The sequence below is a fragment of the Hyposmocoma kahamanoa genome, unplaced genomic scaffold, assembly GCF_003589595.1.
Source record: "Hyposmocoma kahamanoa isolate Upper Pololo Valley unplaced genomic scaffold, ASM358959v1 100021, whole genome shotgun sequence".
NCBI classification, from domain to species: domain Eukaryota; kingdom Metazoa; phylum Arthropoda; class Insecta; order Lepidoptera; family Cosmopterigidae; genus Hyposmocoma; species Hyposmocoma kahamanoa.
In genome coordinates this window covers 15,550,768-15,577,684 of record NW_020653200.1, presented here as the reverse complement: position 1 = coordinate 15,577,684, position 26,917 = coordinate 15,550,768, and the positions used below count along the sequence as shown (strand labels likewise).

At 37.1% G+C, this 26,917-nt stretch overlaps 2 protein-coding genes across 5 annotated transcripts; one reads left to right on the top strand and one right to left on the bottom strand.

Moving 5' to 3' along the window:
• Window positions 1-26,824, bottom strand: LOC113226728 (syntaxin-12). 2 transcript variants are annotated; one of them, XM_026459463.1, is made up of 6 exons: window positions 26,778-26,824; window positions 2,431-2,658; window positions 1,841-2,006; window positions 1,471-1,599; window positions 1,230-1,368; window positions 1-548 (listed from the first exon to the last, which is right to left on the bottom strand). In XM_026459463.1, the coding sequence occupies exons 2-6, from the start codon at window positions 2,649-2,651 to the stop codon at window positions 373-375; spliced, it is 831 nt and encodes a 276-aa protein (XP_026315248.1). In that variant the 5' UTR covers window positions 2,652-2,658; window positions 26,778-26,824; the 3' UTR covers window positions 1-372. The 2 variants fall into 2 exon arrangements, with proteins under 2 accessions (XP_026315248.1, XP_026315240.1); XM_026459455.1 differs by lacking the exon at window positions 26,778-26,824 and adding an exon at window positions 3,806-3,888.
• LOC113226744 lies at window positions 7,385-26,917 on the top strand. 3 transcript variants are annotated; one of them, XR_003310140.1, is made up of 2 exons: window positions 7,385-7,989; window positions 26,792-26,917. XR_003310140.1 is itself a non-coding variant. In XM_026459476.1 (2 exons), the coding sequence occupies exons 1-2, from the start codon at window positions 11,345-11,347 to the stop codon at window positions 26,892-26,894; spliced, it is 456 nt and encodes a 151-aa protein (XP_026315261.1). In that variant the 5' UTR covers window positions 10,458-11,344. The 3 variants fall into 3 exon arrangements, 1 of the variants encoding a protein (XP_026315261.1); XM_026459476.1 differs by lacking the exon at window positions 7,385-7,989 and adding an exon at window positions 10,458-11,697 and having other exon boundaries at window positions 26,792-26,894; XR_003310141.1 differs by lacking the exon at window positions 7,385-7,989 and adding an exon at window positions 11,985-12,067 and having other exon boundaries at window positions 26,792-26,857.

The window sequence follows — 26,917 nt, the reverse complement described above, 5'->3', positions numbered from 1 at the left end:
TATAGGTAGACTTCGGACATTTTTTTCATGGTTTTTGTATTAGACCCGACTTCCACTTCTTGTTGGTAGGTCAATGGTAATAATACACTTTTTATAAAACCTAAAACCAATACACCGCTATGTGCTGTGTACTGTAATAACGACTAATGTTATAGTGTATAATAATTATTCGATATTCTTAGACATTGCTTAAAATGATTACGTAAATATTATGACTTTACGTTTTCTTATAATCCAAGATTATTTTAGTGATAGATGAGATTTTTTGATAGCTTTATTTTGTTTACTATGACTGCAATGAAGACCTGTATTATAAAGCTAACTCAAAAACTTTTGAAAACGATAATTCACCATCAAAATTTACAATAGAGCCTATCTAAAGGCTTTTATTATCCACACAATAAAAATGATGGCTATAATCATACCGATCAGAATGAAAATGAACATTCTCTTGCGATATCTCCGTTGGTGTTCTTCTGCTTTACGCATTTCCTCTGTGCCGGACTGGACGTAAATGGCGGCGTCATGGATGCGATTTTCTACTGTGTCTGATACATAAAATACCGAAAATTCACTGATTGTTAAAAGCATAGATTATTCAATATTTTGAAGTAATAAAGAACAAGGCGAAATAAAATATATAAAATAAGCAAGTAATATTAATTAGCTTAATTGTCACACTTCAAGATGAGTTATTATGAGTTAATAACTTTAAAAATATTTTAAATTTTTATTGAATTGATATTCAATTATTTTTTGTGAAATTATTCCACTAGTTTGTTATAATTATTAATACAAAGATCTTCTGATTTTGAGATTTTTCTAAATGTTCGATCTTCGTATTAATAATTGTAACAAACTAGTGGAATAATTTCACAAAAAATAATTGTATATCAATTCAATAAAAATTTAAAATAAGTGAATAGCGCTCTCGCCAGGGCTGGTAACTGTAAAGATATCTAACTGGGCGATAAAACTTTCATAGATTTCTCATAGACGGCGCTACGACTAAAAAGTCGTTGAAAAAACCAAATACAAAGAAACGACGCAAGACATAGAAAAATTCGTGAGGTTCGCTGGTTCGTTCCATTGCTTAGTTGGTATAGCGTCTGACACGGTAAGCTAGAAAACGTCGGTTCGAATCCGGTCGGATCGAAGGATTTTTTCTGAGTGTTCGATCTTTGTATATAATACTATATAATGATATTATAATTTAAAAATATTCTTACCAACACTCTGCGCTTGTGCATTCACTAATTCCGCCAAGTCCTGCATGATTTGATTGACGTCTAAAACATCAGCTTCTATTTTATTTATATATGCTTCTTTTTCCAGCATCATGCTTGTCTCAAACTGGCCTAGACGAGTCTGTTATAAACAAGTAAAATATTTCATTATATACAATCACCCAATAGACAGGCTTGTATAGTGAGAATCAAATTGAGAAATATGAGAACAAAACAAACTCACTTGTGCTTGTTGGTTGGCAAACATAGAAGCATTTTCGTAATCAGCAATGGCTTGCTGTTCTAAGGCGTGTGGATCATTCTTCATTCTAACTTGCTTTGGAATGTGCGCTGCCATCTTTTCTGACACTTGCTATGCAAAAATGAACTCAAATCTATACAATATGTACACAATGTCTTACAAAATCAACTAATGGGTTTCTAGTGTAATAGCTTAAAAACAGGTGATATAGTGTACACATCAAAAACTAATTTTTTTATTAATATAAGCTACAGATATACAAAGACGTACATAATAACACCTTAGTTGTAGTTCAAAAAGTGCAAATATATAATTACATTTGCAAATCTTTTTGAATATTGATGGGACCTACCTTTTGCACTGAAGAATATTTAGCTAATGCATCTCTGAATGCTTGTGTAAGTCTTTCCACTTGTAACTTCTGGGGTTTGTCTCCACGTCGCACCATCACACCAAGACGTTGAATATCTCTTGCAGTTGCAGACACTGATCCATTTACAGTTTGTTGTGTTTCATGTCTAACAAAAAAAAAGGAAATAGAATATATTAATATATTATAAGAAATATATTATACTATATAAAAGATACATACATACTTATTGTAATAAGATTATATATTATACAGACATTTGAAATGCAATACATTTTAATAAAAATACATTTTAGTAAAAAATTTAATTCATATTGCAACACATGTCCCTGATACAATTCAATGTGTGATCCAGAATTGCCCGTGACCAAATTCCTGACCTACACAAGGGTAATGGTTTAACTTTAACATTACTATAATTTGAAATAAAATGTTAATTGCAGAACTTGCGTGTACTAAAAACTGTTAGAATAATGTTAGAACAAAAATGTTAAAACAACAAAGTGCAAAAATTTTATATTCTCACAATTATTAATCAACAGCATGTAAAATATTTATCCGTGTATATTTACATTTTATCCCTCAGCTGTATGTTGTCATTGGTTCCACCAATCTGTTTCATCATTTTCTCCAAAGACAGAAGACCACTGTTTATTGTGTTGACATTGTCAGCAATACCTTCACTCAAATTGTACAGTTCTGTAGGACTGAAGTCTGAGAAACCCACTGTGGGAGCTTCGGCTATTGCTCCATAGTCACGGCTTGAGCCACTAATCGGTTCACGCTCAGACATCTTAATGCTGTAATGAAAAAAAACTACCAAAACTTTCTGATTTTGCAAGTGAACTTATCATTCACATTTTAGCCACAGATATGGAAAATTAAATAACAGGGCCCCAAATCATTTGGTCACAGTGCATTATGATAGTGGGCCCCATACTGTGCCATGGCCAAGCCCCTGGTTGTAAATCTTTCAGTTATATCCATTAATTACCTCCTACTACATATTTTATAATATTTGAACTGATTCTATTAGTAACAAGGTTATTCTCTTAATAAAATTTATATATAGGAAATGAAAATATTGTTTCAGATCTGTCACAAATATTAGTTTTTTCAAACAAACTTATGTTTGAAGTGGATTTTTATACAAAATTTATACAAACATTGTAGCCCTAAGATACTCTTTAGAAAAGATACTTAGGGACGTATTCTAGAACTCTACTCAATGCTCAAGTCAGGATTTGAGCATTGAGTAGAGTTCTAAAATACAACCCTTAGGGTCGTATTCTAGAACTCTACTACATCAAACTAGTTAATTCACAGAGAAGACTTATTTGGTAAAATTATATAAGACTTATTTGGTTGTTGTGGCCGTAGTAATTAGCAGACGAGGAAAGTGATGTAAAACAAAGGGAAAGGAAACTCGTGGTCCACAGATATCTTGGTCTGTTGCACTCACATTACAACAATTTTGTGACAAAGGGAAGAAATCTCGTGGTCCACCGATATCTTGGTCAATTGCATTTACATTACGACAATTTTGTCTTTCGTCTTTATTCTAGAAATCATTGATGTAAACCATTAACAACACATTTACTGGCAGTTTTGAGATAGTTTGTCGTAATAGTAATTGCAGTGATTCACAAACTCGCTTAGAACATGACCAACAAAGTAAGAAAACATTGTGGATTCAGTCATCATATTCAGTGCCTTTTGTAAGCAAATATTATTACATATTGTACAGATAAAAGCTGCTAATGAAGAGATCGTGATCAAAACGATCGTGAACTTCTTGAAAAAGCAGGATGGCGATTTCGTAATTATGGAAAATTGGGAAACAATGAAAAACGCGACGCAATTGTTCAATACCTGATAGCTACGTGTCATAAATGCCTTTCAAATCAAACAGAAAACACAAGTGTATGACTTAATTTAAAGTTTTACCTTAAGAATTATGATCACAGGTTTGTAATTGCTTTTGAGTTATTTCCGTAATTTTGTAATTTGTTCGCTGCGCTGCACCGTCATTTATTTGATCCAACTCACTTCCATTACGAATGAGTCTCGATATGATATATATCGATATTTAAAAAAATATCGATATATGCCTTCGATATATCGAATCAATCCGATACTATCGTATCATTCGATATCGATATATTTTATCTGATACATGATAAATCGTACAAATTTGAAAGTACACAATTCAAAATTGTACTTGCAGAAACGAAACGCGCTTCGAGCGCTGATTGACTGATCATCCGTCAGGCAGTATGGTCTCTGACCTTCGCCAGTTCCAAACGGAACGAAGGAAAAAAAAATGGTCATCCGTCAGTGTAACGCTTAGAGGATGGAAATTAGTTTCCATAGTCTAAGGTGTAACGTAGTGGTTTTTTTTTTAATTTATTAAGGCTTTGGCAAAGCCATCAGCCTAAACATGAAGTTTAATTATGTTTCTGTAAATATGGCCGCCACAAAGAGGATAGGCAATTTGAAGCGGCGTGTTTGGATTGACTCGGGATTCCTTAGAACGGGCCGATACGGGTATTTTAGTTCGAGATTCGTATAATTTCGCGTTTTAATCTTCGATTAAGGCACAATAGCACTATCCTATTCCACTTTAAACTAGATTTCACAAAATAATTGAAAGTCAAAATAAAAACGACTCTTTTCCCTCCAAAAGGTCCAGAGCGAATCTAACGTAGTGGTTATATTCTCATTGGCTAGCCGCACACAGCTGCACACAACAATAATATTGCTTCTTTTTTTTATTAATAATAGGGGTTAAAGTATGAAATTGCCGATTTGTACTGAAAATCTAAATTGTTTATTTTTTAAATTTTTAACAAATTTATTTAATCAAAATAGTTGCCATTATTATCTATACATTGCTGCCATCTAATGGGAAGGTTATTAATGCCTTTGCGAGAGAACTCCGACGATCTAGACTGCACAAACTGTGTGAAAGCATTTTGTACTGCCTCCTGGGAAGAAAACTTCTTGTCACGTAGATAATTGTCCAAATCACGAAAAAAATGGTAGTCCGTTGGAGCAAGGTCTGGTGAATACGGAGGATGACGAATGGTTTCTAACTGCAGTTCCTGAAGGGTCAAAATGGTTTCTCGTGCTGTGTGAGGTCTCGCGTTGTCGTGGAGCAATAATGGTGAAGATCGATTCATGAGTCGGGGCTGTTTTACTGCTAGTTTTGTCAACATGGTTCGGAGTTCTGCACAATAGACATCTGCCGTTATTGCTTGACCAGATCGGAGAAAACTATAGTGAATAACACCATGCTGAGACCACCAAACAGTTACCATTACCTTTTTATTGGTAAGTTTTGCTTTAGGACACTGTTGTGGCATTTGATCTGGGGTCAGCCATTGCATTTTTCTTTTCCGGTTATCATAAAGAATCCACTTTTCATCACATGTTACAATTCGATCCAATATTCCTTCATTTCTGTACCGGTTCAACAAGGCAACACAAGTTTCAACACGCGTTTCTTTCTGCAGATCAGTCAAATCATGAGGCACCCATTTTTCGTATTTTTTTATTTTACTGATTTGACGCAAGTGAGTCAATATTGTGGGTAAGGTAACGTTAAACCATGCCGCTAATTCCTGGGTAGTTTGACTAGGATCGGCTTCCACTATCTCTCTTAATTCATCGTTATTCACCTGTGTGGGCGGTCTTCCTCGTGACTCGTTCTTTAAGTCGAAATTTCCATCACGAAAGCGTTTAAACCAAAATCGCACGGTGCGTTCATTAGTAGACCCCTCTCCAAACGCAGCATTGATATTGCGGGCTGTTTCTGCCGCGTTAGTTCCGCGTCGGAACTCGTATTCAAAAATCACTCGAATTTTCGCAGTATCCATCTTTCTTGTCTAAATTGAATAACAAAAACAATTAAAAGTCGATATTCAAATGTTTCAAATTTAAAAAAAAAAAATCACAGAAACTATTTGAAAAAAGTTTCATTCGAAAACCTCAAACCATGAAGATTCTATGAAAATTCAAAGAACCTATTGCAATAAAACGGCAATTTCATACTTTAACCCCTAATAGTTTTGGCTTGGATACAAGTCCTTAATTCTAATTCATTACGTTTTTACTTTCTCTTAAATAACTTAGTTCACTTATTTGGGTTTATTAAATAGTCTTTTAAGCGGCGGGAGTCAATATTTATGTTTTACTTTCACTTAAATCACATTATCTTCGGTCACTTTGAACAATAACTTTGGATTCGTAATTAATGGAATTTTCAGGATAAAATCTTTTGCAATTTGGTTTAAAATAAGGAATATAGTTCTAAGTTTCTTCATCACTATTTCTTTCTTCGTTTTTTCTTCATAATATACATAAAATAAAAATAATCTTTGTGAAAGTACTTACTTTACGTAGTAACTTCTAAAACCGCCATTTTTTTTTTTTTTTCTAATATTACTTGTGTGCGGGCGATATTGTTGTGTTGGGAACATACATAAACTTAAATTGTCAAATTTTTTTTTATAACATGAAGTGACGGGACGAACAGGTTGTGCGCCTGATGGTAAGCTACACGCCTATCCATAACAGTTACAGTGCCACTCAGTGTTTTATAATGAAAAGATCTGAGGGGCACTACCACTGCGCCCGTCACCCTGAGACATAACTTGACAAGTCCCATGTGCTTGTAATTCCACCAGCACCCTTACCTTTCAAAAGTACACAATAATGCTGACATTACTTATTGGCGGCAGAAATAGGTAAGTACTACTCTGGCAGTACTACCATGGACGAACTTTTCACAAGGAGCTCTACTGCTAAACAAAATATCACTAATATTGTATGTGTGCGGCTAGCCAATGAGAATTTGTGAATAAGAAATACATTTGATTATTGTGTCAAAACTTACTTACTTACTTACTTAAGTTTACTTATTTACTCTTGGTAAAATTTCCTTCGTTTTATCTATTAGAATTATTTACGATAATTATCGAAAATATCGATGTTTTGTACCGATATATCTACACATCAAGAGCTCATTCTCATTTTGGATATACTTACGAATCAAATTAGTAGCTCCTAATGAAAGAGTTCGTCCAGTCAAGAACTGTGCTACCTTAACTACTTCTGCCGCCAAGCAGTAATATGAGCATTACTGCGTTTCGGTTTTGAAGTGTAAGGGTGCTGGTGAAATAACAGGAATACGAGTCTTGTCAACTTGTCTCAAAGTGACAGTCGCAGTGGCAGTGCTCCTCAGACCTTTGCAAATTAAGGCTCTGAATGGCACTCCATTGGCTATGGATAGGCATATCAGGCGTACGACTTGTTCGTCCGGTCACTTGGTAGATATATTTATAATTTTGATGCATTTGGAATACGTCCATGACAATAAAAAATTGTACGAATTTTAAGATATTCAATGAAGAAATATAAAACCTTTTCATCACACTTGCTCGTAAATGGTATGATTGCGTGGTGGCTAACTTGAGTATAAAAGTCCCTGTGGCGGCTTTATTCTTTTATTTTTTTCCATCCTCTAAGCTTTAGACGCCGCCTATTATCACCGGCTGGCTGTGGCAGTCTCTTTGAACGAGAGTCGCCAAGGAGAGCGTCACACTTGCCGAAAATGTTTGACAATTTTACTTAAGTAAATTGTCATATCACCCATTGCAAATTGTTTGCCCGGTTGGATAAAAAGCTATTAGTAAAAACCACGAGACATTATAATTATATCGCCATTCACGAAGTTCACGAGGTCGTTTTATTATTCGTTAGGGCAGCGATAAATTCCCTAAATTGGTGACCCCGACGTGATTGACTGTGACTCGAACATTTGCGTGAAAAGTCCGACGATTTTGATTTTACATTTCTCAAGAAATAAAAGTTTACAAAAATTTCAAAATACAATGAAGAAGATGAAGTAATATAAGTTGAAGGCCTCATACTCCTTTCTAACGCTCGCTGGAGTTTCCATGGAGGATCGGCTCCGACATTTGGGTGATTGCGACTTGTGAGCAGTTACGTGCGAACGTGCGGTCTACGTTATCTACCAGTGGTCGCGACGAGTCACGCGCCCGTTGACTGTTTGGATTTTGCATTTATTGTATTTTATAACCTTTTTTTTCCGACTTGACTTCCTGCTGGTAAGTGTTTTTCTTTAATATTTTATCACTAACCCTATTACCCGAACTGAGGTGTGGCTGTCATGGACGAATTGAAGGCACAACTTGAGAAGCTCGCGGCTCAAAATGAGTTACCATTTCGACAGAACACTGAGCTCAAAGTTAGACTAGCGGATGAACCTACCCGCGCAGGCCCCTCCTCCTCCAGCAGGAAGGAGGTTCCAGCGGCATATGGTGTTCGCCCCAAATTAGCCCCATTTTGGTTTGACCGCCCAGCCGGATGGTTTGCTCACATAGAAGCTCATTCGCTTTATCAGCGATTACTCAGGACGAAACGAAGTACAGCTACGTGGTATCACAGATAGATTGTAAGTTATCAAGGGATGTGGAGGATTTAATTACTAATCCAGCCCCTCTCGGCCAGTGTTATTGCGATTAAGGCTGAAATGATTAAGCGGTTATCGGCCAGCGAAGCTCAACGAATCACGCTTATTTCTGGGGAAGACCTCGGTGATAGGTAATTAAGCGTGTTTCTTAGACACTTGCCCTCCCTCTCTGGCAACTTAACTGACGAGACCATTTTAAGAGAACTATTTCTCTAGAGACTCCCTAGGACGGTCCAGGCAATTTTGACAGCCTAGGCTGAGTTGAGTCTAGAAAAAATTGCTCAGCTGGCGGACAAAATTTTAGAAGTGATTCCGTCATCTACTGGGATTGTGTGCCACTGCGCCACCAGCGCCTTCTAATAATGAGTTAGTCCCCATCATTGGTCAATTACAGGCACTCAGCAAGCAGGTAGCGGCTTTGTCTATACGCCATTTGCGATAAAGATCCAGTTCTCGCCGATCTTGCCCTAGACCAAGGCCCGCGACGCCTCACGGCTTGTGCTGGTACCACCGTCGGTGCCAGGGCAAAGCTGTCAAATGTATCCGGATCTGACCAGGAGCACCCTGGTCAGATCCGATTCCGGAAAACCAAGGGAGCAGTCAGCGGTAATGGCGACAGATGACTGCACAATTCACTGGTCGCCACCTGTTTGTCACTGACAAGGTAACCAAATTTAAATTCTTGCTTGACACCGGTTTCGACCTTTCCTGTTTCCCTCGGAAATTTCTGTCGACTCAATGCAAAGTTTCCGATTATACTCTTAGTGCCGCCAATGGCACCAGTATAAAAACATGACAGTCGCACATTTTCATTAAATCTCGGTCTCCGTCGCGAATCCAGATGGAATTTCACTATTGCAGACGTCGAGACAGCTATCATTGGCCCCGATTTTCTGGCCTATTTCAATCTGCTCCCGGTCTGCCGCAACAAACAGTTACGAGATGGTTCTACCGGGCTTTCTGTTCCTGCCACCATCTATAACATAAGTCAACTCTGTGTTAAGGCTGTGGTTTCTGACAATGAATTTGCACACCTGCTGTTAAACTTTCCGGAAATTACCAAACCGCCTGGTCTTCCGAGAGTCGTCAAGCACAACACTCTGCATTATATCAAAACCATAGATGGCCCACCAGTTTCTTGCTGGCCCCGTAGTTTGGCCGCTCAAAAACTGGCAGACGCTAAAAAAGAAATTGAAGAGATGGTGCGCTCTGGTACTGCTAGGCCTTCAGATAGCCCGTGGCCGTCTCCGCTACACTTGACCTTGACAAAGGACAGCACCTAGCGTCCTTGCGGCGATTATCGTAGTCTGAATACCAGGACCATTCCGGATCGTTACCCGGTTATGCATATTCATGACTTTGCCAACAGCCTCAGCAAAGCCACCGTTTTCTGCACCCTTGACCCTGGTAAAGACTTATCATCAAATTCCTGTGGCAGAAGAGGACTTCCCAAGACAGCTATTACCAATCCATTTGGCCTCTTCGAACTCCCATTCATGTCCTTCGGTTTGAGGAATGCGGGTCAAACCTTTCAAACGTTCACCGATGAGGTCACACGGGGTTTGGATTTCTGTTTTCCTTATGTGGACGATATCCTCATCTTCTCTAAGGACGAAGCTCTCCACAAGGACCACCTGCGGACTCTTTTCCAGCGCCTTCATGATTATGGTGTTATTTTGAACCCTTCTAAGTGCAATTTTGGAGTAAGAGAAGCTCGATTTTTGGGTTACGTTGTAACTCCCGATGGCACTCGCCCTCCGCAAGGACGAATCCAATCCCTACTGGATTACTGGATTCGGAGCTTCTGGAGCATTTCGAAGCCTGTAAAGCCAGCCAATCTAGTGCCACGTTATTGCAACACCCGATCATGGATGCATCCCTTGGATTATTTACCGATGCAGCCAGTGTCCATGTTAATGCTTGCCTTCTGCAACAGGTGGACGGTGCCTGGAATCCCCTCGCTCTCTTCAGCAGGAAATTGACTCCTCGGCAAGCTCAGTGGCCTGCTTATTATCGGGAATTGCTGGCGGTGTACGAAAGCTTACAACAATTTCGCCACATTCTCAAAGCGCAACACGTGACTATATATACTGACCATGAGCCACTGCTGTACGCTTTCGTTCAACGTGTGAAAAATTACCTCCACCGCAACTGAACCAGCTATCTTTTAGTAACCAATTTTCAACTGACATTCATTAGTTAGGGGTGAAAATAACGTCGTCGCAGTGACTTTGTCCCGCATCGAGATGATTTCACTCGAAGACGATTTCGCCGCACTAGCTCAGTCTCAAATGTCTGACATAGAGTTGGCGAAAATGCAAGAAGGATCGACTTTGAAATTGGAACAGGTTTTGATCCCGGGCACCAACATCACTCTAATATGTGATACATCAACCGGTCGCCCTCGACCTTACCTCACTTCGCCGTTCCGTCGAGCTGCTTTCGACCGTTGTCATAACCTCAGCCACCCTGGTGCATTCTCTTTCTTTCTATATTATCTTTACGCTTGGTAGCAAGTCGCTACGTATGGCCTAGCATCAACAAAGATTTTCGCGAGGGGGCACGTTGCTGTGTTCAGTGCCAGAGAAGCAAGGTATCGCGGCATGTTAAAGCACCTGTTGGTCGATTTAATCAACCTACCAGTCGATTCCGTCATCTGCACATCGACATCATCAGCCCACTTCCATGTTCTAACGGTTCCAGTTATTGTTTGACCGCTATAGACCATTAACACGGTGGCCGGAGGCTTGGCCGATGGTGACGATAACTGCAGAAGAAGTTTCCGACAAATTAGTGACAGGGTGGATTGCCCGTTTCGGTGTTCCTAGCATCGTCACCACCGATCAGGGGCGTCAGTTTGAGTCGGCGCTATTTCGGCGACTCATGAATTTCTGCGGAACGAAAAGAACCCGCACCACCAGTTACTATCCTTGCGCCACCTAATCAGTCCCGCAGAGACATCTGATTTAATAACGCAACTGAGACGTGTGATGGTGTCGATTCGGCCGGTTCCTACATTTCACCACGACAGGCCTTCGTCTTTTATCTTCGACACTTCTCGAAGATCGTTGCAACCGCCGTACTCCGGACCTCACCGCGTCCTCGATAGAAGGGACAAGACAATTTCGCTTGACGTCGGCGGAAGGACAGTCACCGTCAGCATCGATCGTGTGAAATCTGCGCACAGTGATGCTGATGTCACCGATGGCTTCCGACCCCCAGCTGCTGTGCCACCGACTAGGCATCCCCTGGCTACAGTCCCACGGCAGTTGCCGTCTTCAGTTCCTTCAGACAAACCAACCACCTCCTCGCCCGGCACTCCGTACACGACCTGGTTAGGAAGGTAAGTGCGTTTTAAAGATTTTAGTGATTTTGTTCAATATGCTAATTTTTGTTTTTATATTCGGTTTCTTCACTCCGTTGGGGTTTGGCAGCTTTAGACGCCGCCTATTATCACCGGCTGGCTGTGGCAGTCTCTTTGGACGAGAGTCGCCAAGGAGAGTGTCAAACTTGCCGAAAATATTTGACAGTTTTAGTTACGTAAATTGTCATGTTAGCGATTGCAAATTGTTAGCCCGGTTAGATAAAAAGCTATTTGTAAAAACCACGAAACATTCACGAAGTTCACGAGGCCGTTTTATTGTTCGTTAGGGGAGCGATAAATTCCCCAAACCCCAAATAAAACCCTTAGACGATGGAAAAAACTAAAACCCGTGGGTCTCTTTTCTTTCCATCAGGTGCAGTTTTTTTAAATTTGTAGCACAACCTCTTACTTAAACAGCCCATTCAGGATAATGAATGGCTTAGACCAATGCCATAAGACTAATTGGAAGACGAATGCCCCTTAGAGCATAGGTCAGGTTCAAGTTCAAGCAAGGAGGTTATGTAAATTCAAAATCAAAACATTCGCTTCAAATGTCATCTAAACAGAAATTTAATTGCAATTCAGTCACAAACTACAGCCATATACTTCAATATTTATTATTACTATTTTTATAAGTAATTAATTATTTTCTATACAAAAATTTTGCAACTTTTTTTACAATATCATGGCTGTACGAGTCTGCTTTTTAAAAACTTTTTAGTTCGAGTTGTAGGGTCGTATTCTAGAACTCTACTCAATGCTCAAAAAAGCGCGGGAAAGCTCGATTTAGGCGGGTTAATTTTTTCGGCTTAGAAATTGAATATTTAATAATAATTGTAATTAGGTGGTCAGGAGTGTAGTATTTGTGTAAATACTATTTATTTGATTGTATATATTGTTTTTTGTGTAAATAGTCATCATCATCTGGTGAGTTTTATCATTTTTCCTTTCGCCTAAAATGGACGAGCCCCCTGATCCAGGGGGCACAGTCCCCGCAGTTGGTAGAAACGTGATTATTGCCTCCAATGACTCCAGTATGGACACGGACCATACTGATAACTCTCTAAAAGGAAGAAAACGTATTCGGCAGCGTAAAATTTGCAAACATTGCAATAAGAAAAAACGTAAGCATAAGTCTCAATCGGACAATGGATGTGGTTGTTCAGATAGCGACATTTGCGGTACCAAGTTTAATAGTACTACAGAAGTTTTCTTAACGCCCCCATCATCTTCCCCGGTTCAGCCTGTTGCTGCTCCCATACCTACCTCTTCTACGAATACTAACACTACCCAGAAAGACCAGGATTTGCCAGGCCGCCGATTGTTTGAGCATCAAGATATCTCTCCGTATGTAGTACATGTACAAAGATTAACCACTTCCTTTAATGACGGAACCTCTATACACCCAGTTCACTTTGGCAATTTTCTTAAAAAGAATGGTTTTAAAAACATAATTAATGGTAGTGTGAAAAAGATTGGCAGGAACAGAGTTTCCCTATCCTTCTCAGACTTCCAGAGCGCTAATTTTTTCTTGAATGACACTAGTTTGGTAGCTAACAATTACAAAGCTTTTATACCTACCTTCAGCATTACCAGAATGGGCCTAGTTCGTGGAGTTCCTGCAGACCTAACCCCCGAAGAAGTGAAAGAAAGTATGTCAGTTCCTATTGGTTGTGGAAATATTGTTAAGATAAGACGTTTAAACTATAAGATGACTGTTGACAATCAAACTACGTGGAAACCTTCCCAAACTGTAGTTGTGACCTTTGATGGGCAAGTTTTACCAAAAAGAATATTTATGTTTTATAATGCTCTTCAAGTAGAATTGTACATCTTTCCAACTGTCCAATGCTATAATTGTTGTCGGTATGGACATACTAAATTACAATGTCGTTCTAAGCCTCGATGTTTTAAGTGTGGGCAGGATCACTCAGGTGAATCATGTTCTGTAGATGAAGGTGACGCTCAGTGCTGTCACTGTTCTGGGTCTCATTTAGCTACTAGCAAGTCATGTCCAGAATATGAAAGGCAGAGGCATATAAAAGTGTCTATGGCTCAAAATAGTATTTCTTATTCTGAAGCTTACAAACTTCATCCCGCAGTGACAAAGCCTTATGCTGATATTCTGGCTTCTCCACCTCCTCCACGTAATTCTTTTACTTCCACTTCTCATAGTACTAATCCATCATCTTACAAAAAAACTGTGTTTTTAAAACCTAAAGACCCACCAAAGCAACGAACAGGCTATGATCAGAAAGCTCATAATGAGTTTGCTAAGGAATATAATATGACCAATGAAAATTCTAGAGGAACAATGTTCAATTTTATTAATAATGAGGGCCGTCAGCCTTCCATAGCTGATATTATATTATCTTTGATAAATCTATTATCCCAGTCTAATATGATTGTACCGTCCAACGTTGCTTGCTTAACTCAAAGTTTAAATGAAAACTTTAACATTCACTCCCAACGCAACGGTAATACAGTGGAATTGCCGAAGCATAGTAAATAAAAAATCTGACTTAATATATATTGTAAATAAATTTAATCCTTTTATTATTTCTTTATCTGAGACCTGGCTTAGACCTGAGTTCAGGTTTAAGATCCCAGGCTTTTCCTGTCTTCGCGAAGACAGAACTGATGGGCATGGCGGTGTTGCCTTGCTCATTAGCAATTGTTATCCCTTTTCTTTAATTAATCTTCCTTCTCATAGTGATGACTATTCAGTCATTGCTGCTTCTGTAAATAATATTTCTTTTGTTTCTATTTATGTACCTCATCCAACTACCTTAATATTAAATCAAATTAATAATCTGTTTTCTATTCTTCCCAAACCATGTTTAGTCATGGGTGATTTTAATTGTCAACATCAAGTATGGGGAAGCTCCTTATCAAATTGCTATGGAGATCAAATACTTGACATATTAGACACCAACAATCTTTCCTTATTGAACACTGGAACTCCTACTCGCCTTACTGACCCCAACAACTCTGTTAGTGCTATTGACCTTTCAATATGTTCTCCTAGTCTATCACTTTCCTTAACATGGCAGACCTTGACATCGACCTTTGGTAGTGATCACTTCCCCATAGTCATTACTTTTCCATTTCAGAGTAAAACGAACTTGAAATACAAGTCTAACTACAGATACAACTTACAAGGTGATAAATGGGATCAATTTAAAAAGCTTATTAAATCAAAGGTGTCTACTCTACCCGATATAAACTGCAATAATGTCATAGAAAATTCAAATGCTTTAGCTTTGTTAATTACTCAGTGTGCAGATGTAATTTTCCCTATTAAAAACAGTTATTCAAACCATATCCCCTCCCCTGTCTGGTGGGATGAAGAATGTACCTCAGCTGTTAAAAGGCGTAAAGAGGCTGAAGAACGATATCGATATGGTATGACTATCGAGAACTTTGAGTCGCTCAAGTTAATTATGTCTGAAACAAAAAAGACTCTCAAAGAGAAGAAGTTTCAAAGCTGGCGTAGATTTTGTGATTCCATCAGTCCCAGTACCAACTCTTCTGTTGTATGGAACATGATACGTCGATTTAGATCTGCCTTTAAAGATTCCCCTTTAAGAAACTTACCTCTTGATATTGCTGAACAGTTCATTGATAAATTAGCCCCTCCGATAGCCCAACAACAAATAGTTCTTGGTAAAGTTTTAGTTTCAAATGATGAATCAGGGTTAAGTTTGCCATTTTCGTTGAAAGAATTGAGAGGCGTTTTGTCTAATACTGTAGACTCTGCTCCTGGTAGTGATGGAATTACTTATTCCCTTTTATCTAATTTGGATGATTCTGCCCTTTATTATTATTTACACTTGATTAACACATCCATGTTGACAGGTGAAATTTCGCCATCTTGGAAAAGCCAGATAGTGTTACCAGTTTTGAAACCAAATAAAAATCCAACAGAAAGCTCATCTTACCGTCCCATTGCCTTGTCTTCTGTCTTAATCAAAACTGCTGAAAGTTTAGTGAAAACCCGGTTGGATTGGTATGTTGAACATAACAATTTGTTGCCCAATAATCAGTACGGATTTCGAAAAGGTAGAAGCACCATGGACTGTCTCTCTATATTTACAACAGATATAAGATTAGCTTTTTCGATCGGTAATTCTATTTTAGCTGCCTTTTTAGACATCAGTTCGGCATATGATAATGTTCTTTTTCCAATTTTAAAAACAAAATTAGATTGTTTAAAGGTTCCACCATTATTATCTAACTTCATTATAAATTTATTAAACAATAGAACTATTAATGTTATAAATGATGAATATTCTTTACAGAGGACAATAAATAAAGGTCTTCCGCAAGGTTCTGTTTTGAGTCCCATACTGTACAACATATACACTCATGATTTAGACAGGTATTTAGGTAATGGAGTTTCTATTTTACAATATGCTGACGATGTTCTTTTATATGTTGAATCTAATCTAAGTGACCAAGCCGTGAATGTACTATCAAATAAATTGACATTGTTAAAGTGCTGGTTAGATTCGAATGGTCTAGAGTTATCTGCTAGCAAAAGCTCCATTGTATTTTTCTCAAGGCGTAAAGTTCATCCTGCAATAAATGTTTCTTTTAATAATAACCCAATCCCTGTTGTTGGCCAGGTTAAATATCTTGGTATTCTTTTTGATTGTAAAATGAATGGATCTCCTCATTGTGATTATGTTGTTAATAAATGTGAAAAAGTTCTTAACATGCTTAGATGTTTATGCGGGGTCTGGTGGGGCAGCCATTCGTACTCTTTAAAACTGCTATATAATGCTCTGATTAGGAGTATAATTGACTATGGATCTTTTATGCTGGAGCCATGTGTCTTGTCTAATCTTAAAAAGCTAGATAAGATTCAGTCGAAGGCCCTCAGAATAATAACCGGTGCTATGAAATCAAGTCCGATAAATGCGATGCAAGTGGAGTGCGTTGAACCTCCGCTTGGCCTTCGTCGATAGTTTTTGGCTGATAAATTCTTTTTCCGCATTATCCAATTTAATCGTCACCCTTTGCTGCAAAAACTTGAGCTATTAAACAATCTAATAAATACACCTGGTTATTGGTCTCACAAAAGTACTCCTTGCCTTATAAATAGTTTTAGAAAGTATCTTACATTACAAGCTCCAACTCATAGTTTTGCCACTCACCCATTATACGGTAGTAATTATGAATGCCTTATTTTGCCCCCCTGACGTCTGTTTTGATTTTAGTGAAGTTAATAGACGTTTTGCTAACGCTTCCTTTAACTTTAACTTAGATATTAATTGGCATTCCTACAACCATATTTTCACTGATGCCTCTAAACTAGATAACTCGGCCGTAGGAGTGGGTGTTCTTCATTCTCAATACAATATCATTCAAAAAACAAAGCTTCCTCCTGAAACATCCGTTTTCACTGGTGAATGCGTAGGTCTTCTTAAGGCAGTTGAATACATTCTCTTAATAAAATTACATAAAACAATAATATTTTCTGATTGTAAAAGTGCTCTGCAGTCATTATGTAAATTCCCTTTTAAATCCGGTAACATTTTCCCAATTATTTGTCAAATTCGTGAAGCTCTTTACAAGTGCCATTCAAAGGGTCTTTCTGTATTATTTGTGTGGATATCAAGTCACAGTGATATTAGAGGTAACGAGAGAGCCGATATCTTAGCTAAAGATGCAATAAATAACGGCGATGTAGATTTATATAGAAACTTTGCTCATGACTTGGCTACACTACCTGCTATTTACCTTAAAGAATCTTGGCAAACTGTCTGGGAAACAAGCAGTAAAGCTACGGGCAGATATTTTCGTGATATACAGTCCGACATCCCTGTCAAACCTTGGTTTTCGCGTATACATTTTGAGAAACGTGTTACTTCAATCATTACAAGAATGAGATTAGGACATACTTGCTCAACTGAACATCTTGCTAGACTTAATATAAATCTGATTCAATGTGCGAATGCGAACAAGACATTGGCAGTCTGAACCACCTTTTCTTTTCCTGTCCGAGATATGACCGTGCTTCATTTTTTCAATCTATAATTTCTTTACAAATTCCTTTACCAACATCTATTCCTCTGTTATTATCGTATAATAATTATTCCGTTTACAATGTTTTGGCTCAGTTTATAAGGAAAAATGATATTAAAATTTAGATTATTATTTATTCAATTATCATTATTTTCAGCTATTATCATCTCATTTCCTTTCATAATTTCCATCCTTCATTGGTTAGATTTACTTATAAATATACTACCTATCCTATCCTATTGATCACCTTTCCAAAATTCCGTTTGCTTTTATTTTTATTCCGCGATTTCCTTTCCCCGTTTTTAATTTCATATTAATATCCATAAACCCAACCAAAGTTCCACAACAACAACTGCCACGCTGAAATCTCAAGAAGCTAGAAAATATCAATTTGGAAGAATTATCAAAAATTTGCAACTCAGTGGAAATTGCATATGGCCAAAGGCTGGACGCCATAGTGCCAAAATATAAGAGAAAAAAAAAAAACTCAATGCTCAAGTCAGATTTTGAGTATGATTCAAAGCACTAGAAATAAATACTCAAGCTCTTGCCATTAGAGTCGTATTTCCAGTGTTTGAAATCATATAATATGGAGCAAATAATAATATGGAGCAATAAATTAAATTGAATTTTATTATGGTGGATGCTCGAATTTCGAAATTACAATAATAAAATCGTATTGTTAACACCAGCTCGACTTAATACCTTACGCCTATAATATTTTGAACACGGTGAATAGACTTTCTAAAGCTTGATACATTCGATCATTGATCAAAGCTTGTTACACTTATCTTTTATATTAAGTAAGTTAGTTATATTATTAATTATCTTTTATATTTTATATGAACTATAATCTGACGCCTTGTTTTTGGCAAATAAACTGGTTTAATATGGTATATGGGAGGCGTAAAATTTGGACTTTGGAAAGTTCTTATAAAGCGCAAAAGTCAATAAATAAGTACACAGGTTGTTGTGGTTGTTGTTGACTGCACCTCCTCTCTGGCGCAGTTAAGACTCACAATCATTTATCTATCGCTTTCATGATTTAAATTTAAACCTAAGCCGCATAAAGATCAAAATTAACAGTCTAGCATACCTACTGCTGCCTTCCTTCCTTGTGATATGTTTATTATACGTAGGTATATTTACTTAAAGCGGAATTTGAACCAAATCCTTAGAGCTCCTATTTAAACTACATTCCGTAGATCAGTATTTACTTTTTTGCCTAATATTTTTATAAATATTATCTAAGATAAGGAATTAGTAGTACACTTAAAAACAAAACTAATATAGGTAATAGAAAACCAGAAAATGTCATCGTATGGATGTGTAATGAGGACGGATGCTCGGAAATGTTAAAAAAAAAAAAGATTGTTTAAGGTTTTAGGGGTCAAAGAAAATAAAGTTTTGTATGAAAGACTTAGAGTATGGAAAGTAAAGGACATGTTACGTTGACATATATAAATCAGACGTTATATGTATATGATGCATTTCGACGTCGAAAACATAAATATGTTATTGTCTTTGTTTAACTATTACGTGCCGTCTTAGGCCAAAAGAGATAGCATTACATTGGTCTGTGTCAAACACGGGAATCGAAAATACGTAACGTCATCTTAAATGCCAACCGTGTCCATTTCGCAGTACATGAGGTACATGATACCGTTGTCAAAAGGAAGTACATCAAATGTCAAAACAAATGTTTTTCCAAATGTACTGTTGAATTATTCTCATGTATTATAATTAAATTGGCCAAAAATATTGACAGTGAGAATAATTAGGTATTAATAAAAATGTGACGCTGCAGCATTAAGAGATGTGACTTTAGAAAAAGTGCAAATCAATCGAATGTTACAGGCATGTGTTATTTTTTTGTCTATAAATCACACAATAGCCCAAATATTTCATGTAAGTAGACTTATTTAAGTAGTTTATTTATAAAACTTGCCAAATTTTGCTTTTGTTACCTTAGATTGCCTGTTTGTTTGTATATTTTGATGACTGTTGTTAACGATTATTTTGAGGTAGTGTTGATCTTGTAAGCATACATATTATCGATATTCTGTTATTCACTACGAGGTTTTTATTGTTTTATTATTATTATTTTTGTTATTTCAAGTTTTCGTACAAATGAAAAAAGGAAGATAGAATGGTTGGAAATCATAGGACTGCTGAATATATACGTTGGATTAAAGACCATCTTCATTTGTTCGCTTCATTTTGAAGAGTCAAACTTCAAGAGAACTTTGAATGTAACTGAATTACATGACAATACTATTCCATCATTAGGTTTATTAGTAAATAATTTTATGTTCAATTTAGACTCATTTACTAGTTATTCTCAGTTCCTGAAAACAAAATTATCCACTCGTTTCTGATTTTTCCCAACGACAACTCTAACTATTAAAAATGACTATTTTTTAAAGCCTGCAATACAATGACATGTTAGTCCGACGTTGCCGAGTAAAGGCCAATACCAACGTATAGACAGCCTATTTGCCTTGCCTTGCCATCGTTAAAGTAATTAAAGTAATTTTTATATTTTATTTAGTAAGTACAATTAATACTATGTAATGTTATACACCAGTAAAGTAGGTATAGGTAGGGCAATGTTGAGTGTGTGCATAAAAAAAAAGTAAAAGTGCGCATGTCGCCAACAAACTGCCCAACAGTTTGGTGACTATTACTAAATAAGTTACCAGTTAAAATTGCTTGACAGATTGATTTGTTTAAGAAAGCCAGTAACGTGAATACTAGGATCCGCAGAAACCTGAATAGACTTGTACTTGACAGTTAGTTTTTTTTTTTTTTTTTAATTTATTTCCAATCAACTACTTAGGTATATTACAATCACAATTTTACAAAAGACAATATGTAAATATGTACTAAAATGTAGGTTAAAGGCGTACCTCTTAAAGTAATTTTTATATTTGATTTAGAGAGTACAATTAATACTATGTAACGTTATATACCAGTAAAGTAGGTATAATTAAGTAAGAATGCGCAAGTCGCCAACAAACTGCACAACAGTTTGGGGACTTTTACTAAATAAGTTACCAGTTGTAATCTTGAAAATATTTTTTTAAAGTTTAAAAATGTGTGTTGACTTGTTGTTGTATTAGACTTGTGCTTGTTTAGGCATACTTTGGTTACAGTAAACTAAGAAACAAAAAAAAACAGTTTCAACATTCAAGCCAAGCATGTCGATAATGACTTATCGATAGATTATGGTACAACACTAAAGTAATCGGCCATTTGTAATTTTCAAATTTTGGTTATATGCACGTTGATTCTGTAGTTAGGGGAGCTCCTTTCTTTTATTTTTTTCCATCCTCTAAGGTGAAAAATGACAATTACCTAACTTTTTTTTATGATATCAAGAGACGGGACGAACAAGTCGTGCGTCTGATGGTAAGTTACAAACCTGTCCATAATAGTTGCAGGGCCACATAGGGTTTTCAATCGCAAAGGCCTTAGAGGATGGGAAAAAAAAATAAAAGAAAGGGGTTGCCCTAACCACGGATTGAACGTGGTTGCCTAAACAAAAATTGAACACGAAATGGCGGACTTCTTTAGTGTCGTACCATAATCTATCGATAAGTCATTATCGACATGCAAACATTTAATTAAAGTAGATCAATATTTCATTTGGGAATATTTTAGGTTATATGGGAATATCCGGGAATGTCACATGAAATTTTGAATTTATTGTTTTGCGTTTACAAATACTCAAATATTTCGAAAAGTGAATTTGCACAGGAAAAATGTAATTTGAGAGTATATAAAAAAAGAGAAAACTTTGAAATATAACTCTGGAGATCTCCAATACATTTCCAACCTAAAGATTCATATTTTCGTAGACAAATTTTTAAACATTTTCAGTACACTATTTTTTGTGTTTATGCATTGGTTTAGAATTAATATCAGTGGCTTGAGTTAAGTGAATTTTTAATACTTCCATTTAATTTTGGAAATAAATGAAAGTAGTAATATTATCAATATTAATATTATTATCATACGTTTATTTGCTTAAAACACGGTATAACAGGAGATGTAACAAGAGACAGCGTAGTATAGAATGTCTGATTATACAATGTCAATTGACTACTATTGGCCGAGTGCCTTTGGTTTGTGCAGAAAAATCGACACTTCTCCAAAGTGAGACAAGTAGTCACGAGCGACTGCGAGTTGTGACAAGCCACGACAAACGAGCTCTATACATGTTAGCGCTCGCTTTCACTCGGTCAGCTAGGCGAGTGACACCGAACGATGGCAAAGCAAGGCAAGGCAAATAGGCTGTCTATACGTTGGTATTGGTCTTCACCCGGCAACGTTGGACCGACATGGTCACTGTATTGCTGGCTTTATAAAATAAGAATTTTTTGTAGTTAGTTGTTAGTGGGAATAAATCGGAAACGAGTGGATAATTTTTTTTCAGGAACTGAGAATGCCTAGTAAATGGCTTTTGTTTAATTTAAATCAAATATAAAATTATTGACCAATAAACCTAATGATGGAACTGCATTATCATGTAATCCAGTTACATTCAAAGTTATGTTAAAATTTGACTCCTCAAAATGAAGCGAATAAATGAAGTTGGTCTTTGATTCAATGTTTATATTCGGCACTCCTATGATTTCCAACCATTCTTTTTTCTTTTTTGATTTGTAGGTAAACTTGAAATAGTAAAAATAATAATAATGAAATAATAAAAACCTCGTAGTTAATTATTTTAATAATATAATATCCATAATATGTACGCTTCCAAGAACAACACTATCTCAAAATAATCGTTAACAACAATCATCAAAATATACAAACAAACAGGCAATCTGTAGAAACCAAAGCAAGATTTGGCAAGATTTATGAATAAACTACTTCAATATGTCTAATTACATGAGATATTTGGGCTTTTGTGTGATTAATAGACAGAAAAATAACACGTGCCTGTACAATGTTACATTCGGTCAATCTTCGCTTTTTCAAATGCCACATCCCGTAATACTGAAGCGACGAATTTTTATTAATACTTAATTGTTCTCACTGTCAATATTTTTGTCCATTTTATTACAATACATGCGAATAATTCAATAAAACACTTAGAAAAACATTTGTTATGACATTTAATGTACCTCTCTTGGACAACCGTATCATGTACCTCCTGTACTGCGAAATGGATACGGTTGGCATTTAAGATGACGTTACGTATTTTCGATTCCCGTGTTTGACACAGACCAATGTAATGCTATCTCTTTTGGCTTAAGTCGGCACGCAATAGTTAAACAAAGACAATAAGATGTTTATGTTTCAACGTCGAAATGCATCATACACATATAACGTCTGATTTATATATGTCAACGTAACATGTCCTTTAGTTTCCATAGTCTAAGCACTGCGCTCGTCACCCTGAGATATAAGTTGACAAGTCCCATGTGCCTGTAATTTCACCACCTGTATGAAGGGAACAACGAAGTGATGGATGATCATAACGCTGAATGGAAGATGAGAATATACTGTGGCGATCCCAAACAATGAGAGAATGACAGGAGGATAACGAAGGTAAGTTTGAGAAGATGGTTTTATACACCTACCGATATATTTATTTACCATGGTATGCAAATCATGCGTGTTAGAAGCCAAGTAAATAGAAATACTGGCCTGAAAATTATGCCACAGCGTGTTAAGATACCTACGATGAATACATATATTTAGGTACTTATTTACTTATAACTAATTAAAAGAGAAATCTAGTGAATACTTGTATTTAATTATGAAGTGCTAATAATGAATGTAATAATGTACATAAAATAATACAAAATAGCTTATATTATGCTGGAAAAATTATACCTACTCTCGATCTCGTTAACAACTTTTCGTGAAAGTTACATGGTATAAATGGATCAGGTGACAAACAACTACGGACGCTGAGGGTTGATATTATTTTAAGGACACACGATATAGCTGTTGGTTCATCCGGTTATATTACGAACGTCTGATGATTATCGATATTTAAGGAGCTTTATTTGGACATCAAAAGTCAACAAACGCTCACTAAATGCCTGTTAATAGTATTATAGTTAATATTATATGTTATATTTCGGTAAAGAACCCGTTAATATCGTATGCATACATTTACTTTGAGCACATGAAAGTTGAGGTAAGAATATTTTTTTTTATGAAGAGTAGGTGTCGGCGAAACTTACTATTTACCTACTTGTGATACTTATAGACTGTGGTACTTTATATATACTTGCCCTAAGCTCGAGGGGTCAGGGACACTAAACACTGTCTGTGAAACAGACAACGCAACGCAAAAAACGCAACAAAATGCAAGTATCCACTTAACAAGGTTCTTCGCCCTCGCGGGCGTGTATTTGGTGTGGTATAATATTTGGTGTGGAATGGGTTGCGATCCGATCGCCTGTAACGTGGTGAGAATGATGGGATCGTCAAGGTTCCTAAGAATGCGTAGGTGGTGTTTCCTAAGGGGCACGTAGTTGACAACAGACACCACGAAAGGATGTTGTTCGGAAACATAATGGAACTGTTCTCCCCACGGGTGGTGGGAAGAGGAGTTGAATTATGTTTTCGATGTCTGGTTCATAATTGGGGCTATTGTGGGGAACCGTAAATCTACGTGGAAGTTATCGTGGCACAGGTAGTACAGGGTACGAACGGCGTACCCCAGCACAAGAACGGCAATTGTGGCGTTATGTCCAGTGTGTGTACTGGAGTGGCTGTCTTTCAGCTGAAATGATGATGATTATAAGGTACCTACTACGGGCCACCTGTTGTATTGCGCATGAATCAGTTTTGGATTGCTTGTAGGCAGTACTTAAACTTTGATAGTTATATAAATAGAATCGATGGCCAAAAATGCAGCAAGGAAGCTTGGCACCCTTTCCAAGGTGAGGCGTTACTTCGCACCCGGACAGTAGCTTGAGCTGCACCAAGCACAAGTCCGGTTGTGTACGGAGTACTACTTCCACTTATGGCTATGGGATGGTTCTGATAAATACCTACTAGTCAACTTGGATTCATGTGAAAAGCGTGTCAAGAAACTTATAGGATTCGGATTTAGTAGAGTTGCAGAGCCTAGAACACCGCTGTAAATTGGCCTTCTTATGAGTATATCCTACAGGATATAACACTGAGAGTGTGTGATGGCATTCATGATTTAATTCCGCCTTCGCCTTTCTATCATCAAGGAATTAGATTCCTCGTCCATAGGTTTTGGATATTCCAAGGATTCACATGCAGCGTTTCGCTTCCACGTTTATGTGGCGAACGTCTAAGGACTGGAATTCCCTGCTTGCAGACTTATTCTCTGACCGTTATAACTTGGACCTTTTTAAGGTGAGAGTGAATTGACATTATTTAGGTGTATATTTTCTATCGTCACTTTCTATCTCGAGAGATGGATATCATTTAAATGATCAAAATATAAATAAATAAAAAAAGTGGCTCTTGAGGTTTAGGTTGCCCTTCAGAGAGAGGACAGTTGACCCGGATGACTCCGGAAGCGGGGGACATTCACTTCACCAGAATGGCGCGAGTATAGGGGAGAATCTGCGTGGACACGCGCTGTAATGGGGCCGCTTCGATAATTAGGTATGGAGTGTGAGCAAATTGGGATCTGGTTGGCCTATAACGTAACAAGTGATGGGATCGTTAGGATTGTTGAGTACTTCCTTGATCGACGGTTCCTACAACGGCGGCCCGGATGTTCTCTGGGGGAAACTCTAGTTGGCAGCGACCAACGCAAAGGCTTTGAGATTATTTTTTTCTGAAGGATATTTTGCAGTTGGCAGATAATGGAATTGACAGCGCTACCGGGCATGAATCGAAGAATTGAGACTGAATTCTAATGCCGTGAGCAAAATGCTGGCATGGTTATCTAGCGAGAAAGTATTCGGTACCGAGAGTCGTATAGCAAGAAGATATCAATCTTCTTTGTTTACTTTGTTTAGTTGTTACTTTGTTAAGAAGAAATCTTCTTGCTGTTAGAGCCGGTTCCAATAATAAGCGATAGACGTGCGAATTTTATTTTTTTCCATCCTCTAAGAACTTTATTCATACTTAAGTCACCGTAGGCATTCACATGACGACGCGTTAAATGATACGCTTTAAACGCGCGTTAAATGTTAGCACGTTAAAATTAATTTACCATATTGTTTCGATCGAGATCGATATGAAATTCTTTACTCTTCTCTGAGCCATCGACGTTATTTTATTTTCTAAACATAACACAGTAGCACGCAACCGCTAAGTGCTCGGTGATCTCAAAAGAGATTCAAATGACGTTATAGAAACACTTATCGGATTTTCACTTGTTTATTTACTCGCCATCATAAAACAATAAAGTTTGTTTGGGCTTCTATATAGACTCGAAGCTACTCACAGTTTGGGAATACATCAAGGATGAAAAAATATACAAACGAAATTGGGTTGACTATGAAGTTTTTTAGAAATTGGGTTGAATATAATTTCTGTTTAAGTAAACAGAAAGAAATGGAATGGTGTTGGTTGGGTAGGTACTGATTATAATCATTATCATAAAATGAAATCGAGACAACTTTTTCGTATTTGCTGGAAAATCTTTTAATACTACTTTAGAAGGCACGCACTGCGAATAAACAACTGTAACCAAAACAAAATATAGGTTCTTGTAATGAGTTGAGTATATTCACCAATTGAGCAGGGACTAAGTTTAAGGAAAGAACATTTACAATGACCTCTCATCGAGGTAAATTTAGGCTTTTTGTGCAATAGGTCTATCGCATGTGCTCTGAAGAGACATTGTGCCACGTTTTCCCACTGGAAAGAATTTATTGAAAATTAAATAATAAAATGATTTCGTAGAGCTAACATAAGTACTTACTTGCATATAAATATAATTGGGACACTATCCCTTTCCGTATATGACTACTTACAGTCATGATCCAAAAAATTAAATGAAACGTAATATTTTTGTGGCGTCTTTGAAAGTTCAATTTACATCAAAGCAATGCAATCTCAATAGTACCTACCTTCTTATTCGCAGGTCTCACGTCACGTCGCAGGAAGTTTACGAGGCACGTGTCCAGCTTCCTCGGACACAGGATGTTTTGCGGTGCAAATGTGCAATCCAAGAGTTTCTGAAGTAAATTGCGAGTTCGATGTTTCGTCA